General features: G+C 38.5%; 1 protein-coding gene across 1 annotated transcript in view; it reads right to left on the reverse strand.

The window, feature by feature from the left end:
* Positions 1-5325: 5325 nt before the first annotated feature.
* Positions 5326-18686, reverse strand: part of COPB1 (COPI coat complex subunit beta 1) — a 40524-nt gene continuing 27163 nt past the window's right edge. The window contains exons 15-22 of the mRNA XM_082683142.1: positions 17240-17467; positions 16903-17082; positions 13896-14040; positions 11921-12040; positions 8519-8664; positions 7854-7943; positions 6340-6495; positions 5326-5673 (exon numbers count right to left, since the gene is read on the reverse strand). Of these exons, the coding sequence (XP_082539268.1) occupies positions 5614-5673; positions 6340-6495; positions 7854-7943; positions 8519-8664; positions 11921-12040; positions 13896-14040; positions 16903-17082; positions 17240-17467 (1125 nt within the window). The 3' untranslated portion in view covers positions 5326-5613. The remainder of the gene's footprint in view (positions 5674-6339; positions 6496-7853; positions 7944-8518; positions 8665-11920; positions 12041-13895; positions 14041-16902; positions 17083-17239; positions 17468-18686) is intronic.

An 18686-nucleotide genomic window follows, 5' to 3' on the forward strand; every position in this document is an offset into this window, starting at 1 on the left:
TGGTGAAGTCCTGGTACGGTGATTCAGTCCCCCACCCTCTTAGAAGAGAATGCAGTGCTTACTTACAAGGGGATGCCAGCTCCTGGGTGGGCCCAGAAAAAGCTGAGCTTTCAGCCACTTAGAAGCCCAAGAGATCAAGATCACAGATCTAAAAATCCACAAGAGTTGGACTCAGGGACTCCAGCCAATGAAGTATCTTAGCCACACCCAGTGTCCTGAGGGGTTAGACAGCATGTATTTTCAAGATGTATTAGTGATAGGACAGATGTGATTTTGGTTTTCTATTCACTTGAGAGACAGGCAATGTATCTATAACATAACCTGATTCATCTGAATGCAGAAAACATTCTTACAGACCAGTATCTTTTTTTCCCAGCTAACATTATTTCACAGACATGTCAATGGTGTGATTTAATCCACACCCTGTTATCTTGATAGCTACATGCCTCATTCATTCGGTCACTCAGTAAGAAGTCATTGAGCATCTACTATCTAGTGAGGGTTTTGATATACACTGTATATAATTTACACCATTTGCTCACTAAAACTCATTTTGGGGTGTCCCAGTTGTTTTCATTTTTCATTATTGAAAATACCATTATTAGAATCCTTGGACTTCTTTTTCTCAGGTAGCTCTCTCAAAACACTATTACCAGGGAAGAGTCTGAATAGGTCAAGGAATTGTACCGCTACTGTTGTATATGGTCAAGATTAAAATGGAGGCTTTAATTTTAGAGTTGTATGTAAAAATTTATGCTTAGGCCACTGTAGTAGACCAAAGATGACAAGAATCTAAATTGGGGCAATGGTGGTAGGAGTAGGAAAAAAAGATGAGAAAAGGAATGAGGAAGAAAGAATATGGGACTTGGTGCCTCATGAGATATAGGGGGTAAGGGAAGAGGTTAAGGTGACCACTAGGATTCAAGCATAAGTGACCAGACAGAACACAGCAGAGGAACAAGTTTGAGGGGCAAGAGATGTTCATTTTACGATAATAATTTTAAGTTGACTGTGGGTAATATTTAGGAGATATCCCAGTTGCTTATAAAACTTATTGATGAGATAGCTGTAAAAACACAAGGCTAATTTTTAGTATGAATTTTTCAGCTGGGAACCCTGAAGATCAGCTAACTGAATTATTTCCTTTTACAGTTAAGGAGCTAGGCCACACAGATATGTCTAGTTTCAGAAAATTACATAGAGAATTGAGGTTAGATTTAAAAAGACTCACGCAGGGCTATCTCAGGTCACCATGCTGCATTCCATTGGTAAATCTTGTTGGTTTTACAATTATTCAAAAAGACATACAGAGTTTTCTCAGAATCCCAGAATTAAGCACAGAACCACAGTAAGAGGCACAAATCCCACTTGCATTCTTTTGTCACTGCATAACTGACTTCTTAATCAAAGAGGTCCTGCCATAGCTAGGTGGAGAAAACAAAGAGAAGATAGTCAGACTGCCAGAAATGGCTTGATCAGTGAGGGACTCTAGATACCATGTGGTCACTATAACCTGGCTGCACATAGGTCTGTGCTCAATTTTTAAAAAACTAGTCATTTGTCATTCTGAAAGCAAATAAAACCAGCGTGTTCACCACAGACCATTTATCATATGAGGTATATGGGTGTGACAGTCACATTAGCTGTGATAACAATGGCTGCTAAGCAGAAGTGCCAAGAGCTAATTAAAAAATTGACACGACCAAAAACGTCATGAAGTTGAGAGCCAATGATATTTCAATTAAAGAATTCTTAAGAACTGAAGATTCTTTTAAAGTTATTAGTGTTAAAAAAAAAAAAACATTCAAGGAGAGTATAGAATTAGGATCTAAATTCACAGGGAGGTATGGGGAGAGTGAGAGCAGGCTGCCATTCTCTCTGCAGTGTTAGGAAGGAAGGAGAGTGGGGAAAGAAATGAGATTAACCCTTACTGATGAGCAACTGCTCTGTGTGAAATAGTCACAACTGACATTATATAATTTCATCCTCCACCAACTCTGTGACACAGACATTATAAGCACATTCCAAGTATGGAAACTGAGGCACAAAGAGAGCAGCAGTGTATGACTAGCTATAAGGACTTACTGTCTGATACCCTGGCTTTATATCTGGGGTCAAGTCTTCCTATTAGGCCTTTATTCATAGTAAGTAACCTACCCTCTCCTAAGGCTGTAATCACCTATAAATGATGATATTCACTGTATTTCTTCAGAGTCACTGGGAGGATTCTGAAGGTCATGGAGAAAGCACTATTATGCCCAGCACCAACACTCAGCAAACCAGCAATTTATCATTGCCTAAGGCCACCCAGCAAGTAAGAACACAAGATTCCACATTTCTCTGATTTTAAGCTGAACTCAACTCAACTCAACTGTACTGTACTCACCTGGTTACATCTTAAGGCTCCTGAGATCCTGGTGGTGGAAAGCGGAGCTCAGGGGTGGGAACAGGGAACATTACTGGTGTGTGGAGATTATGAGTGAGGGCAGTTAAGGCACACAGCTGATAGGCCTGCCCTACTTTGAGAACAGTATTTAGAATAGTTAAAAAAAAAAAAAAAACAACAAAGTATAATTTTAAACTACATCTTGATTTAATTAGGGGAAAGGCTATAAATTATTAGCTAATAACATTTACCAATGTGGAAGGAAAAAGTCACCAGTAAAACTACTTACTTTACCCAATATATAGCAGTTATTTCACTTCCAATACTACTTAGTTTCTTTTAAATTATTTTTAAAGATTTGACTTATTTGTCAGAGAGTGAGAGCAAGCAGGGGGAGCGGCAGGCAGAGGGAGAGGCAGGCAGAGGGAGAGGCAGGCTCTTCACTGAGCAAGGAGCCTGATGTGGGACTTCAATCCCTGGACCCGGGGATCATGACCCGAGCTGAAGGCAGATGCTTGACTGACTGAGCCACCCAGGCATCCCGATACTATACAGTTTCTAAAACTGCATGGCTCTCTTGCCTTTTTAGATATTATGAAATGAGTTTTGTCACCTATTTATAAATCCTGTAGAAAAGTTTCTCACAGATAGCAGAATGGCACTAGTATCAATCTCCTGGCTAAAAGAAAAAAACTACCCTGTTTCCCTACTTATAAAAACAACTTTAGGGACGTCTGGGTGGCCTAGTCAGTTAAGCATTTACCCTCAGCTCAGGTCATGATCCTTGGGTCCTGGGAATGAGTCCCAATCGGGCTCCTTGCTCAACAGGGAGCCTACTTCTCCCTCTGCCTGCTGCTTTCACTACTTGTGCTCTCTCTGACAAATTTTTTTAAAAATCTTAAAAAACAAAACAAAACAACCCTTCCAAAACAACTTTAAATTATAATTACTTCTAATCCCAAAATGAAAGTAACTTCCTTCCTAAGAGTGCTAAGGGAGCGCTGAGAGCTCCCTCCAGTGTCGTGATAGCTAAATATAAGTGCTATTTAAGTCTCGAGATTTACAGGTTTATTCATTCAATAATTCATTCAATACCTTCACAGTATAAAGCCCTTACTTGGTGTCAGATACTATGTTTATTCTCTTACCACACACCATGGTCCTAATTATATGATCTTTTAATAGGAGCAACCACAACCTTTAAATGTATATTATAACCTAATTAAAAGAGCACAGTATGAACAGCCTCTGTAAGCTATCCAATTCAGTTTACATTTATTAAGGCACAAAGCTAAGAAAATGTTAATGAAGTAAATGGCTTAATGTAGTATAGATATCTGACATCTGTGTTAACTTCTTTCTCTCTGTTCTCCTTATTTATGAATTTAAGAAAATGGCAACGTAAGCCAATCTGATCCCACCAACAATAGCTGAAATGTTAGGCAATTTCCTGAGTATCAAGAGACATATTCTAGATGTAGAAGTTGAGGCATAACTTCTTGAGACTTTAAATACAATACTGTTTGCTTGTGCATATAAAACCACAACCTTTAACATGCTAAGTCACTTTTCCTGTCCTACCATCTATGGGTATTCTATGAAAATGGATTCCCAGGACAAGTAAGATGAAGATACAGTGGGTTAAACCCAACAAATCTGCTTCTTGACTGAAGGACCTCTCAGAATTTCTAGTATGCTAATGTCCATGGTGAATCTCCGGTGTAGGACAGTATGAAGCTGTTCCAAACTTACTGGACTATGGAATCCTTTATCTCCCAGAATATCTAATGATATCAAGGAAGCTAATGTTCAGGGGAACAGTTTGGGAAATGATCTAATCCAAAGTTTCATCAGTTCCTCTGCTTTCATCATAAATCTCCAGCACTTGATTTAATGCACCAAACTGACCCTTTCCTGCATTCCTAGTATTTTCCCCAGTGGGAGCCACTGACTTGGCTTTGAGATCTCAGTGCTGTGGTATCTCACATGTAATCCTTGTAATCCTCTGGTTCTTTCTGAGTAAAAAAGCCTGTGGCTTCAAAGTCCATGACATCATACAAGGTATCAATCTCCTTTACACTCCAAACAAATCATTTCACTGACTCCAGCACTGAAATAGGAGATGCTGCTTTCACTCTTTCACAGACCTTATCTGTGGACACATCCTGACTGTAGCCTGAAGCCTCGCTGAAGGACAAAGCATAATAGCTCGGTGTTCAGACTTACCTAAAAGATCAGACCACCTCAATCATCCCCAAGGCAGGCAAGGGCCAAAAGGACAGCACAATCAGACCTTAGGGGACTCAGCACAGAAAGCCACACGGAAGCATACTGAGTGGCAAGGGTGGCCAAGCAGCAGTGTGAAGGAAGGAAAGGGGAGGCTGAGTTAAGGCTCCGAGGAGACACTGGCTCAACACAGCTTTTTGAAGCCCCTGGAGTGGGATCCTCCCAGTGCAGTCTCAGTAACTGGCTGCAGCCAACATAATTCCACAAACACAAAAAAGACTCTGAGCTAAATGTGAATGATTAAAATATCTACTTCGGATTATTACTTTTCATTATGATTCAGGATAATTAAGAAGAGCATGTTTACTTAAATCAGGTTCACAATAGTCTTTTAAACTGAAGATGGATCTGTTTTCTCAAGTTATTTGATACTTTCCTCCTAGAGCTCAATTCCCAAAAAAAGCTCTTTGAACACAGTAAGACATTTTTAGAAATACTGATGTTGAAATAATAAATAAGTCAAAGTCAATCAAGTAAATCAAGGTCTGTCTCATTTCAGATCACCAAATTTGTAAATTCTCTTAACAAAGTTTGTATGCAAAACTCAAAGTGATTTAAATTTGTCATAGAAACCTATAACCCAACTAAAAGAAATCCATTGCTACATAACTAAAATTAGGTAATTATATATTTATTTATAAAATAACAAAAGATTTAGGAATAGATCTGTTTATTGTACTGTGAAAACGGTCTTGGTACATGTGAGAAACATTATATACTTTGAGGACAGCATTCAGAACTGTTAAGACAAAAGACAAAACTATAATTTTAAACTCAATCTTGATTTAAGGGAAAGGCTATAAATTATTGGCTGGAATGCATTCAGCATGAACTCAGATTCTATATAACATAAAGCATGAAAGAGTACAAAAGATGTTGGGAGTCCAATAAGCCCATACCTAAATTTTAACTGTAAAGCTGCAAGGACTTTTTGTTTATTCTTATATACTAGTTTTCTTCTGAGACAAGTTGATTTTATCTCCAAGACTTAAGGCCATTCCCTGTAAGGAAGAATGAAAATGTTCAGAATTATTAAATCTATATAAAACCAGTATGTTTTAGTATTTTTTTTTTTTAAAGATTTTTATTTATTTATTTGACAGACATCACAAGTAGGCAGAGAGGCAGGCAGAAAGAGAGAGGAGGAAGCAGGCTCCCCACTGAGCAGAGAGCCCAATGCGGGGCTCGATCCCAGGATCCTGGGATCATGACCTGAGCCGAAGGCAGAGGCTTTAACCCACTGAGCCACCCAGGCGCCCCTGTTTTGGTATCTTAACCAAGCCCCCATCAGTGATACATCAATAATGAAACCAAGGATATACAAAACAGACTCACCAAAACATTACTTTTAGTACTTAACAAGTCACTAGATTTGTAGATTGGACTTCAAAAAACTCTAAAGAACCCATTTCACAAACACCCTACGGGAATTAATCTTGGTTTAGGCAAATAATCCAGAGTGATAGGTCCAAAAAGTGGGCCATCTTAATGAACCAAAAGTTTATTTCTATTCAGAGAATATTATTATTATATATAAGCATCTAATATATAAAACATTAGTACAACAGAAAATACTACATATAGAAATATTAAAGAAATAAATTCTTCCTTTTTGTTCAGTTCAGAAACAACCCCAAAAAGAAAAAAACAAAACACCCAGTTGTTACCTGACTCTTTGCACGAATTCTTATGTGGCCAGTAACAGGGGCCTCTGGTCCCTGTTGAATTGGCTTTTCAATGCTGACATTTGCAAGTGCATCTTCTCCAAATATGGACCGAGCATACAGGTTGGCTGCCATAAAGCCACAGTAACCAGAAAGAGCCTGGAAGAAATATATGATATATTCAATACTTCACTAGAGAACGAATGACACATAAGCAAAGACCCGCAGCATATATAAATTATCATTTAAAATAGGATTTATTATGTGGTGGTGGTAACATGACTACATAAATGTGAAAACTCATAGAAACATATATATGAAAAGTGTGAATGTTACTGTGTCTATGTCATACCTCAATAAACGTGACTTTAAAGAAACAGCACTTATACCTGTTTGCATATATACATTCCCCATTTACTTACAGAGTTGTCTGACTACACCAGACCTTAAGCTCCATGAAGGAGAAGGAGAGACAATTTTTATTTTGCTCTCTTTTTTTTTTAAGATTTTATTTATTTATTTGACACAGAGAGAGAGAGATCACAAGCAGGAAGAGAGGCAGACAGAAGAGAGAAGGAAAGCAGACTCCTTGCTGAGCAGAGAGCCTGATGTTGGGCTCAATCCCAGGACCCTAAGAACATGACCTGAGCCGAACGCAGAGGCTTAACCCACTGAGCCACCCACCCACCCCTATTTTGTTCATTTCTGTATAAAAGTAGCTCACAGAGTACTGGGCATATGATATTTGTGCACCTGCTAGAGTATTTGTTGAATAAACTAATATATGAATTAAAACCCATTTGTCTGGCAGAACTTTGCTGATAAAATTAGTTTTATAACATTAGCAAGAATTCTACGAAGAAAAAAAATTTCTTAAAGCTTCAACTTCATTTTTATTTCTATTCTTTTTTCATATATACAGAACTTAGCAGAAAATTCCGTATTTGAAGAGATATATTCTGACCCACAATCAGAGCCAAAAGAAGAGGTCACGGATATTTTTAATCCAGTATCAAAACCTATTTTGGAATGAGCCTTTATGGGTCATGATCTCAGGGTCCTGGGATTGAGCCCCGCATCGGGCTCTCTGCTCAGCAGGGAGCCTGCTTCCTCCCTTCTCTCTCTCTGCCTGCCTCTCTGCCTACTTGTGATCTCTGTCTGTCAAATAAATGAATAAAATCTTTAAAAAAAAACAAATAAAGGCCATCACAAGTGTCTTTAAAAAAAAAAAAAAAAAGGAATGAGCCTTTAGCTGAAAGGGAGAAGACTGAAAAGAAAAATAAGTCTGACTATTCAGTTTGATCACTGCACTAGAAACAAGCAGGTTGGTATATTCCAGCAGAAAGAGATAAGCAGACTGATGCATTCAATGAGATAATTTCTTTCAGCTAGTCCAGAATGTCACTGATTTTCTCATGTTGAACAGTAACAAAAATACACCAAAGGAAATACAAGTAAGCCAGGAATCGGCCATACTACTCTCTATCAGATTTAAGAAGTTCTTGGTCAAATCTTACCTTCTCTGGAGTGAGACATTTCATGTTAGTTGACTTTAATATATGCTGTAAGTAGTCATTTAAATCAATTATATTTGTGTTAACCGTCACCTGTACAGAGGGGAAAAAAAGGAGATCATAAACCTTACAATGAAAGAGTTGCATATTTCTGATCTTAGGGTTGAGAAAACAGACTCACATATCATATGGAACCCCTTTCATGTATTTAGTGGGGCAGGTGGGCAAAAAAAAAGGTAAATAACACCTACAAAATCTAACAAACTGCAAGGTGATATCAGAACTTGCATATACAGATAATGTCATAGAAGATCAAAATGCTGCCTATAAAATATTTTTAATAAATATCAAGGCCACTGACTTTGTAAAACTTCTTCTAGATACTAGATTCAACGGTAAATTATTATTCATACATCCAAGGGATGGGGTATTATCTTTAATGTCTTGATCAATTAGACTAATCATACAACTGCTACCCTCATCAGTTTATAACAACTTACCACGCTACTTGCATAGTTTCTGGTTAAGGCTAATTTGCAAGAATAGCTATTGAGAGACTGCTTCTTACGCCTGACACTTTTTTTAGTGGGAGTACTCTTATCAGAGAATTCCTCAACACTAGCCAGAAAGGAAGATAAGGAGTTCAAGGAAATCTCCCAAGGACTAACTTTGTTTTCCCATTCGAATTCAGCCCACATCTGACGGAATTCAGCATCAGTGCACGTGGCAGGCTGGATATAGTCCATGATGTCGATGTGAATATCACTGAGGACTACACAATTTCTGTCACTTGCTGCTCCAGAGACATCATAAACTGCAATGTACACACAAAAAAAGGCCCTGAGTCACCAGAGGCAAATTTTAATTTAAAAAGCTTTAATATTTCCTAATAATAATTATGACATTAGCCAACTATTTATATAATGCTTAGTCTATCCTGGGCCATATTTTAAATGCTTCACAAAGATTTACCTCTTAAATAGTCCCTTCAATATTATGTTTGGGTATTATCATTGTCCATGTTATGGATGAGGAAACAGAGAAGTCACGTAAGTTGCTCAAGGTCACAGATCTGATTAAGTGGCAGGGCCAGGATTAAAACTCAGTCAGTATGTATGTAGCAGGTAAACAGTAGTATTCCCTCAGAGGTGCCTACCTAATATTTCTGAATGAATATTGAGGAGCCACAGTACTTAATAATACAAGATTATTTACTTCTATGACTACCTTATATACAGCAGAAAGTTGTCATCTGATTGGAGCCTATGTTTCCTCCTCCAAGCCTCCTCTCTTGACATTCCTCTACTCTATCTACTTTCAGTGAAAACTGAGGTCACTGAAAATAAGTTTAATTTCTAGCCCCACATCTAAAAACAAATTTCTCTCTCTCTGAATCCACACTCACTTCCCTACCCTTCATATCAGGGAAGTGCTGACTCTTCTCTTCTAGATTTGTATTTTCTGCTATCTATGATCCCTGCTCTGGTTCAGGACATCACTCCAGCAATCATTACCCACCTTACTCTTAAGTTTTTACCTTCATATACTGGCTCTTCCCTTAGTCTATAAACATATTCACCTTAAAAAAAATTCTCCTTCATCCCCCTTCTTCCATCTTCTGCCCTCTCTCATTCTTATCAAAACCACAGTTCTAGGGGCACCTGGGTGGCTCAGTGGGTTAAGGCCTCTGCCTTCGGCTCAGGTCATGATCCTGGGGTCCTGGGGTCGAGCCCCGCATCGGGCTCTCTGAGCCTACTTCCTCCTCTCTCTCTGCCTGCCTCTCTGCCTGCTTGTGATCTCTGTCTCTCAAATGGATAAATAAAATCTTAAAAAAAAAAAAAAAAAACACAGTTCTACACTCAGAACAGTCTACACATACTGTCCTTATTTCTCCAAGTCTTCAACCCACCACCACTGCCTAAGATATACCACAAACAATATTTAATTTCACTGATCATCAAAGCCAAAGGACTCTTCTTTTAGACTTACTGTTACTTGACCTTTTGCAATTCCGGATACTTCTGGAAGATTTTTACTTACTTCTCTATCACATTTCAGGTAGCTTTGTAGGATTCTCCTCATTTGATCAAGTTTTCAATATTGCCGTTCTCTTAGATTCAGTTTTCAAATCTCCCCTCTTCTCACTTGATGCCCTTAGTGATTTCTTCCATTTCTATGGTTTTCAAACAAGTACTTATCTCTAGTTTAGACCTCCTATTCAAGTGCCACACTCTTATCAAATTGCCCTTAGACATCTTTAGATATCCAAGCTTGAGATATTACTCAAGTTGCTCAAGACTTACCTTAGTTTCGCTCTCAAATTTGTTCCTCTCCTATATTCCATTTTGGTGATTGCCAAAAATATCAACACAATAAACCCAATAAAAAAATTTAAGGATTACTCTAGTCACTCCCTCTTTAATCAGTCCACGTCCTGGGTATTCTCTTTCCTTAATATTGATAATATTCAGCCCTTCTCTCCAACCCAACCACTACTGCACTAGTTTGAGCTCTGTCATCTCTCACCTGTTCTACTGTAACAGTTAGTTGTACTAGTTAGTAGTTTCCGCCTCTTCTAACTGGTTGGGGGGGTGCCTGGGTGGGTTGTACTAGTTAGTAGTTTCTGCCTCTTCTAACTGGTTTTCTACAGTGCTATCACAGAATTGTTTAATAACGGGCATGCCTGGGTGGCTCAGCTGATTAAGCATCCTTGACTCTTGATTTCAGTTCAGGTCATGACTTTAGGATCCTGAGGTGTAGCCCCACATCAGTCTCTGTGCGGAGTGTGAAGCCTGCTTAAGATTTTCTCTCTCCCTCTCGCTCTGACTGCCCCCTCCCCCTGCCACCCAGCTCATGTGCATGCACTCTCTCTCTTAGAAAGAAGAAAAGAAAAGAGAAGAGAAGAGAAGGAAGAAAGAAATGTTATCATGTAATTCACTGAGAATTCCCTAATGGTTCTAACCCTTTATATCCAGGACTAAGTCTGAAATCCTTAGCATGACAAGTAAAACTGAGCTCCCACTAACCTTCCTAACTTAATTTTTTTAAAAAAATATTATTCATTTATTTATTTATTTGACAGACAGAGATCACAAGTAGGCAGAGAGGCAGGGAGAGAGAGAGGGGGAAGCAGGCTCCCTGCTGAGCAGAAAGCCTGATGCGGGGCTCAATCCCAGAACCCTGAGATGAGCCAAAGGCAGAGGCCCTACCCACTGAGCAAACCCAGGCGCCCCCACCAACCTCATTTTTTAAACCACTACCCTCCAGCCCACTTTGAACTCCAACTGTATCAAACTACTTGCATTTGTTCTGGCTGAATCCTATCTGCAGAACACTTAACTAATCTTTCAGAATGCCACGTGAGCATCAGTTGTTCCACAAAGCCTTTCCTAACCTTCCCTCCCCTCCCCACTCTACCAACACTTTGAGAAAAATGACTGAATTCTACACAGGCTCCAACTTTACCTCACACAAGCTTCCTTTGTAGTATTTACCATTATGTATTACGCATATTTATTCTGCTTATCTGTCTTCCCTCACTCCACCACGTATTACCTGAGGAGAGATCTTTTGTCCTCACCATGGTAACCCCATTCCTACCACAGAACTTATTTAAAAAAATGCTTATTGACTGACTGAATGCCTCCATATAAGTTAGTCCCCACATTCCTATGGAACCTCTGCCTATACAAAATTTTAGACTCAGTTCAAACATTACCCCTTGATAACATATCCTCCTCCTCTATAAAGCCTTCCATATGGATAGCATTTTTCCTCTGATCCCAAAGCATATAGTATATAAACTAGAACCTCTCACATTGTGTTGCACTTAAATATATTTTACTTATCTATTTCCTTCTTTTGCTTGGCAGTTTCTTGAGGACAATCTCTCTATGGTTCATTTCTGTACATCCATGAACACAATACAATGCTTAGTAGAATAGTAGGTGCCCCCATAAATGAGAGAGTGGATGAATGGATTCAGGTCCTGTCCTCAAGAAATGTCATACAACTGCTTATTACAGATATCCTTTAATAAAAAGATCACATGCTACAAAACAATTCCTTACCTATATTACCAAAAATTATTCCATTTTCTGTTGATGCTACTTTAACATTAGCTTTAATATTCGCAAAATCATGAGGAGCAAGAGTCAAAGGAGATGGTTTTTCCACAAGTTTCAGGTCCCCTAAAAAAAATATGGTTGCGATATGGTTAAAATATACATTAAATCACATACATCTCTCTCACATTTATCTCCCCAAAAATAAAATCTTAAAATGTATGCAGCTTAATAGCGTCTAGCAAAGTAAGGAACAAGAGAAAAGTTATGATTCAAATATTTTGAGGAGAAAATAAAGAAATCATTTAACATCTTATTATTCATATCAATTTGCACATTTTCTTTGAAAAAGTAACAGGTTCCTCAGAATTAGTTGGTGCGTCTGTGTGTGTGTACTTTGGGCTTACCATTCTTTTTCAATGATTGAGTATAAAGTTCTCAAAAAGCTTAAGTCTTAAACTATAGACTCCATTACAAAGAATGATAATCCACAGAAGATTTATAAATTTTTAGAAACATAGTTCTTTTTTTTTTTTAAAGATTTTATTTATTTATTTGACAGAGAGAGATCACAAGTAGGCAGAGAGGCAGGCAGAGAGAGAGAGGAGGAAGCAGGTTCCCTGCTGAGCAGAGAGCCCAACGCGGGACTCGATCCCAGGACCCTGAGATCATGACCTGAGCCGAAGGCAGCGGCTTAACCCACTGAGCCACCCAGGCGCCCTAGAAACATAGTTCTTTAAAGAGGCATCAAGCTATGCTGAGGAAGATAGGGTAGAAGTTATCTTTTCCCTTAAAGTCCTTTAACTCTTGCTTAAAAGCCACATGGAATTTCCTAGAGGCACTGCACTTTTTTTTTTTTTTTTTTTTAAAGATTTTATTGGGACACCTGGGTGGCTCAGTTGGTTAAGCATCTGCCTTAGGCTCAGGTCATGATGCCAGGGTCCTGTAATCAAGTTCCACATCAGGCACCATGCTTGGCAGGGAGTCTGCTTCACCCGCTTCATCTGTCCCTCTCCCTGCTTACGCTCTCTCTCTCTGTTAAATAAATTTTTTTTGAAGATTTTATTTATTGGACAGAGAAAGAGAGATCACAAGTAGGAAGAGAGGCAGGCAGAGAGATGGGGAAGCAGGCTCCCTGATGAGCAGCGAGCCCAATGTGGGGCTCAACACCAGTACCCTGGGATCATGACCTGAAGACGAAGGCCACTGTTGAACTGACTGAGCCACCCAGACGCCCTGGCACTGCACTGTTTCTATATACAATTTATATTTTCCAACTTCAAAGTCATTGTATAAGTGGTCAGAGAGAGTAAGATTGATGGGTTTTTATTAAGAATAAAAACACACCTTGAGTTGCTAATTGAAATAATAATATATTACTTTGGCTACATGTGGTAGGTATCAGCTATAGACTCAGAAATTGCCTAGTTCTGTTCTAAGGCAATTAAAAATTTAACTAAGTGAGCCATGTGGTAAATCTGTAAGTTAAACAATTCTTATTTTTATCTAGAAAAACTGACATTTGCTAGGTTGAGCTTACTGAATAAACCCATCTGGATGTACCAAGAGCAAAAACCTAAGAAAGTCAAGTACCACAGAGGTTCAGAAAATTGGAGCTGAAGGAGACTAAATATTAAATGTAAAACTAAGCCTTGATTAAAAATTCTTATACTGGGGCGCTTGGGTGGCTCAGTTGGTTATGCGACTGCCTTCAACTCAGGTCATGATCCCAGGGTCCTGGGATCAAGCCCCACATCGGACTCCCTGCTCAGCGGGAAGCCTGCTTCTCCCTCTCCTACTCCCCTGCAAGTCTTCCCTCTCTTGCTGTGTCTCTCTCTGTGTCAAATAAATAAAATCTTTTTTAAAAAAAAGTTCTTATACTAAAAAGATTTCTTATACAAAACTTGTACATAACTCTTAATAATCTGTCATATAGACTTACTATATAACAAAATCTTTCCTTTATGGTAAATTTCCTTACCCAGAGTAGCTAACTCTAATGTGCAGTTCTGCAAAGTATCACTGGTTTGGTTTACAACAAGTACATCCAGGACAATATCATACTGGTTGACATGAACATAAGCTTCTGCATATACAGGATCTGAGAAACCCGTCAACTGGGTGACCTGTTAAACAAAAATAAAGAGAAAAATCAAGTGACTGAGACAATTTAACCAAACATATCCTAGCCAAATGACTAAGTCTGTTAGGTAAATTAACAGATGTACTTAGATCAGACAAGTCATTTTGAAACTGATACAATGAAATTGTTGTGTAATATAGAGGTGGTAATTGCAAATGGGACATTAGAACTAACAGGTACTAGAGTTTACAGTTCAGTAGGAAAAAGATATTAAATATGTTGAGCAGGGGCACCTGGGTGGCTCAGTGGGTTAAGGCCTCTGCCTTCGGCTCAGGTCATGATCCCAGGGTCCTGGGATCAAGCCCCGCGTCGGGTTTTCTGCTCGGCAGGGAGCCTGCTTCCCTCTCTCTCTGCCTGCCTCTCTGCCTGCTTGTGATCTCTGCCTGTCAAATAAATAATAAATAAAATCTTTTTTTTTTTTTTTTTTAAGATTTTATTTATTTGTTTGACAGACAGAGATCACAAGTAGGCAGAGAGGCAGGCAGAGAGAGAGGGAGATGCAGGCTCCCTGATGAGCAGAGAACCCAATGCGGGGCTCGATCCCAGGACCCTGAGACCATGACCTGAGCTGAAGGCAGAGGCCCAACCCAATGAGCCACCCAGGCGCCCCAATAAATAAAATCTTTAAAAAAAAAATATGTTGAGCAAATACCTTAAACATGATCTCAATTTAAGGACTGAATAGATTTGGATACATTTTCAGATAAATCCCTCAGTATCTCAATTCACTAGTTGCTCTCCAAAACTTGGGAACTAAATAAAATACAAATCACATGGTAGTCCCTGCTACCTAAATTCAAGAACTAAATAGATTATACAGCAAGAAATGTTTGTAATTCCAAGAAGATAAATTTGATATGCTCCCCCCCCAGCCAAAGTAAAAAAAAACCAAAAAAACAAAAAACCCCCACAAGTACAGCACTTTAAACTTAATACTGTAACCCAAACCACGTGCAACAAAAAATAGATTAAAACTGGATTATATCAGGTGCCTGGGTGGCTCAGTTGGTTGAGAGACTGCCTTCAGCTCAGGTCATGATTGCAGAGTCCCAGGATCAAGTCCTGCATTGCACTCCCAGCTCCATGGGGAGTCTGCTTCTCTCTCTGACCTTCTTCCCTTTCCTGCTCTCTCTCACTTTCTATCAAGTAAATAAATAAACAAAATCTTAAAAAAAAAAAAAACCTGAATTATATCAAAATGAAAAATTTTTGTGCATCAAAGGACTTTATTAACAGAATGAAAAGACAACCTACAGAATGGAAGAAAATATTTGCCAACCATACATCTGATAAGGGACTTGTGATCTAGCAAATTCACCTCTGGGTATAACCCAAAAGAAATGAAATTAGTGCCTCAAAGAGGTATTTGTGGCCCATGTTCATAACAGCATTATTCACAACAGCCAAAAGGTGGAAGCAACCCAAGTGTCTGTTAACAGATAAATGGATAAACAATATGTAGTATATATTCATAATGGAGTATCATGCAGCCTTAAAAAAGAAATTCTGACACATTCTACAATATGGATGAACCTTGAAGACATTATGTTAAGTGAAATAAGCCAGTCACGAAAGGGCAAATGATTCTACTAATATAAAGTACCTGGAGCAATCAAATTCAGTGACAGAAAGCAGACTGGTGGTTTCAGCGACTGAGGGGAAGGGAGTGTGGGGAGTTACTGTTCAATGGGCATGAGTCTTAGCTTTACAAGATGAAAAAAGTGCTGCAGATGGATGGGATGATAGTGACAGCTGCACAATGATGTGCACATACTTGGTGCCATTGAACTGTACACTTAAGGATAGTTAAGAGGATAAGTTTAATAATATGCAAATTTTGTATAATTTTGCATATTATAAATTTATTACAAAATTTTAAAATGTATAACTGTAATATTATCAACATCAATTCCTAAATTTAATGGAGAGAGAGTGTTTCAGTAGTTCTAATTCTACTACTAACCTTATCTTGGACCAATTAATCTAAGACTGCTTATTCATCTAATAGAAGGGACTAGTCTGACTTGTAAATTTATATATTTTAAGAGTAGGAAAACTTTCTCTATAAAATCCGACATGGAAGTCAATACACTAAGAATATAAAAGTGGAGCTGTCCTGTTTAAAGTAACAGGGGACAGGAGAAACAGGGCAGGATGTTAGAGTAGAGGCCAGAGCCCGGCCCTTTAAGTTTTAGTTAATCTTCAGGGGCTTGGGTGGCTTAGTCAGTTACATGTCCAACTCTTAATATCTGCTCAGGCCTTGATCTCAGGGTTGTGAATTTAAGCACCACATTGAAATAAACAATTTTTTTTTAAGTTTTAGTTAATCTTTATGGATCTCCCAGTTTACATGTTACTCTACGATTCCACACACAACTGAAACAAATTGTAAAGCCATCTACTAGACGTATAGTACTAGTGTACAGTAAAATATCAGCATCTGAGTATTATTTATTTATTTATTTTTAAAAATTTTATTTATTCATTTGAGAGAGAGAGACAGCACAATCTGCAGGAGTAGCAGAGGGACAGGAAGAAGCAGGCTCTCCACTGAGCAGGGAGCCTAACACAGGGCTGGATCCCAGGACCCTGCGACCATGACCTGAGCTGAAGGCAGACACTTAACCAAGTGAACCACCCAGGTGCCCCAGCATCTGAGTTTTAATTCCTGTTTCATGAGCCTATCAATCATAGTGACTTGAAAAAACTGATGCTATATAACAAGTTATTTTTTCTTTTAAAAAACACTGGGACTAGCCACTTCCTAATTACTACTTTCTTAAGTGGCTCATTTAAATAATTTACTCATTTAAATAATTTACCAACATATTTGACATTTTGTTACCTTGTTAAGTTTAGATGCGAGGGGATCTGCTGCCTCTTTCCTCTGTGTGTTGCCCATTGCTGCCAGCAAGCTCAGCTGAAACTGATCTTCCTTGCAGTTCATTTCATTCTTTGCAGTTAGTTGCATAAAGGAAATGGGGTCATCAGGCTGTACTGTCACATTCCTCTTTTCAGATTCTTTCTATGTTGAAAAAACAATACATCTCTCTTTAATATGGAAAAAAAGACAGTTTTCTGTAGACCTATAATAGGGACTGCCCTCATATAGAACCGAAAAACCAAGAGAATTTCTTAAAAACCCACAAACCACTTTTAGTAAGTACTCATAAATACCTTACCTTCTGGGATAATTTCTCTTCTTCAAGTTTAGCAGACAACATGTGAGAAAGGGACTGCCTGCACTCCTTATTGAAAATGTCATTCATTAAAGGTGAACATTCAGACAAGACCTTGAGGCACAGGGAAATTCGATCTACATCATCATCTGTAATTGGCTTCTTAGGAAGAGACGATTTTCCCAAATGAAGGATAGTGGCCATAAGCAACATAGCCTCAGCAACAAAAGACTAGAAAAGTAAAGAAATGTATTATTTACTGTCATGGTCCTCCAATTCAGTAATGTCACTTTATTGTAACTTCAAAATCCAAAAAATAAATCTAATTTTCACTTCAGCCGAATAAGAATTCAAGTGCTTTAGATTTTTATCTCCGTATGTTTGATGTCCCCCTTTCCTTCCTATCTTTTTAACTGCCACCTTCCAATACCTTCATTAACTTTCAACTGAAAAATAGCAACAGCTTTTTAACTGTTTTCCCTTACTCTAATCCCTTCACATGCCAATGCTGTCTTTTTTAAAATTCTAACTACAGGGGCACCTGTATGGCTCAGTTGGTTAAGCATCTGCCTTTGGCTCAGGTCAGGGTCCTGGGATAGAGCCTGGCATCAGGCTCCCTGCTCTGTGGGAAGCTTGCTTCTCCCTCTGCCTCTCCCTGCAGTTCCCCCTGCTTATGTTCTCTCTCTCCCTCTCTCTGTCAAATAAATAAATAAATTTTTCAAAAAAAAAAAAAGATTTAATTTATTTATTTGACAGAGATCACAAGTAGGCAGAGAGACAGGCAAAGAGAAAGGAAGGGAAGCAGGCTCCCTGCTGAGCAAAGAGCCCGATGCGGGGCTTGATCCCAGGACCCTGGGATCATAACCTGAGCCAAAGGCAGAGGCTTTAACCCACTGAGCCACCCAGGTGCCCATAAATAAATAACATCTTTAAAAAAAATTTTTTTTAAAATTCCAACTACAGAAAAGTTAAAAGAATAGATACACTTTACCAGTTGCTTACATTATGCCATATTTGCCTTCTTATTCTACCTATTCATGTACACCTACTTTTTTGGCTAAACATATGAAAGAAGGGTTCTTCACCCTCTAAGCACTTTAGCATAAATCTCTTAAGAATCAGGACAGTTTCCTTTAGAACCACAGTATCATTATCTCACCTGAGAAACAAAACAGTCCCAAAATAAATTTTCCTGCAAATAAATTTTCCTAATGTCACCAAGTGTTTTTATGGTTTTTTTTTTTAATACAGGATCAGCTTCATGCATTTTATTTGACTGTTATTCTCTTTAGTCCCTTTTAACCTAGACCAGTCCCCCTGATTCTTTGTATTGTTTCCCATCACAATGACTTTTTAAAAAAGGCTGGGCCAGTTTTGTAGAATGTCCCCCACTTTTGGTTAGAATACTAGATAGGTGATGTTTTATATCTCTTACTGTACTGCATTAGGA

Source organism: Mustela nivalis (genome assembly GCF_964662115.1).
Source record: "Mustela nivalis genome assembly, chromosome: 9".
Taxonomy (NCBI): domain Eukaryota; kingdom Metazoa; phylum Chordata; class Mammalia; order Carnivora; family Mustelidae; genus Mustela; species Mustela nivalis.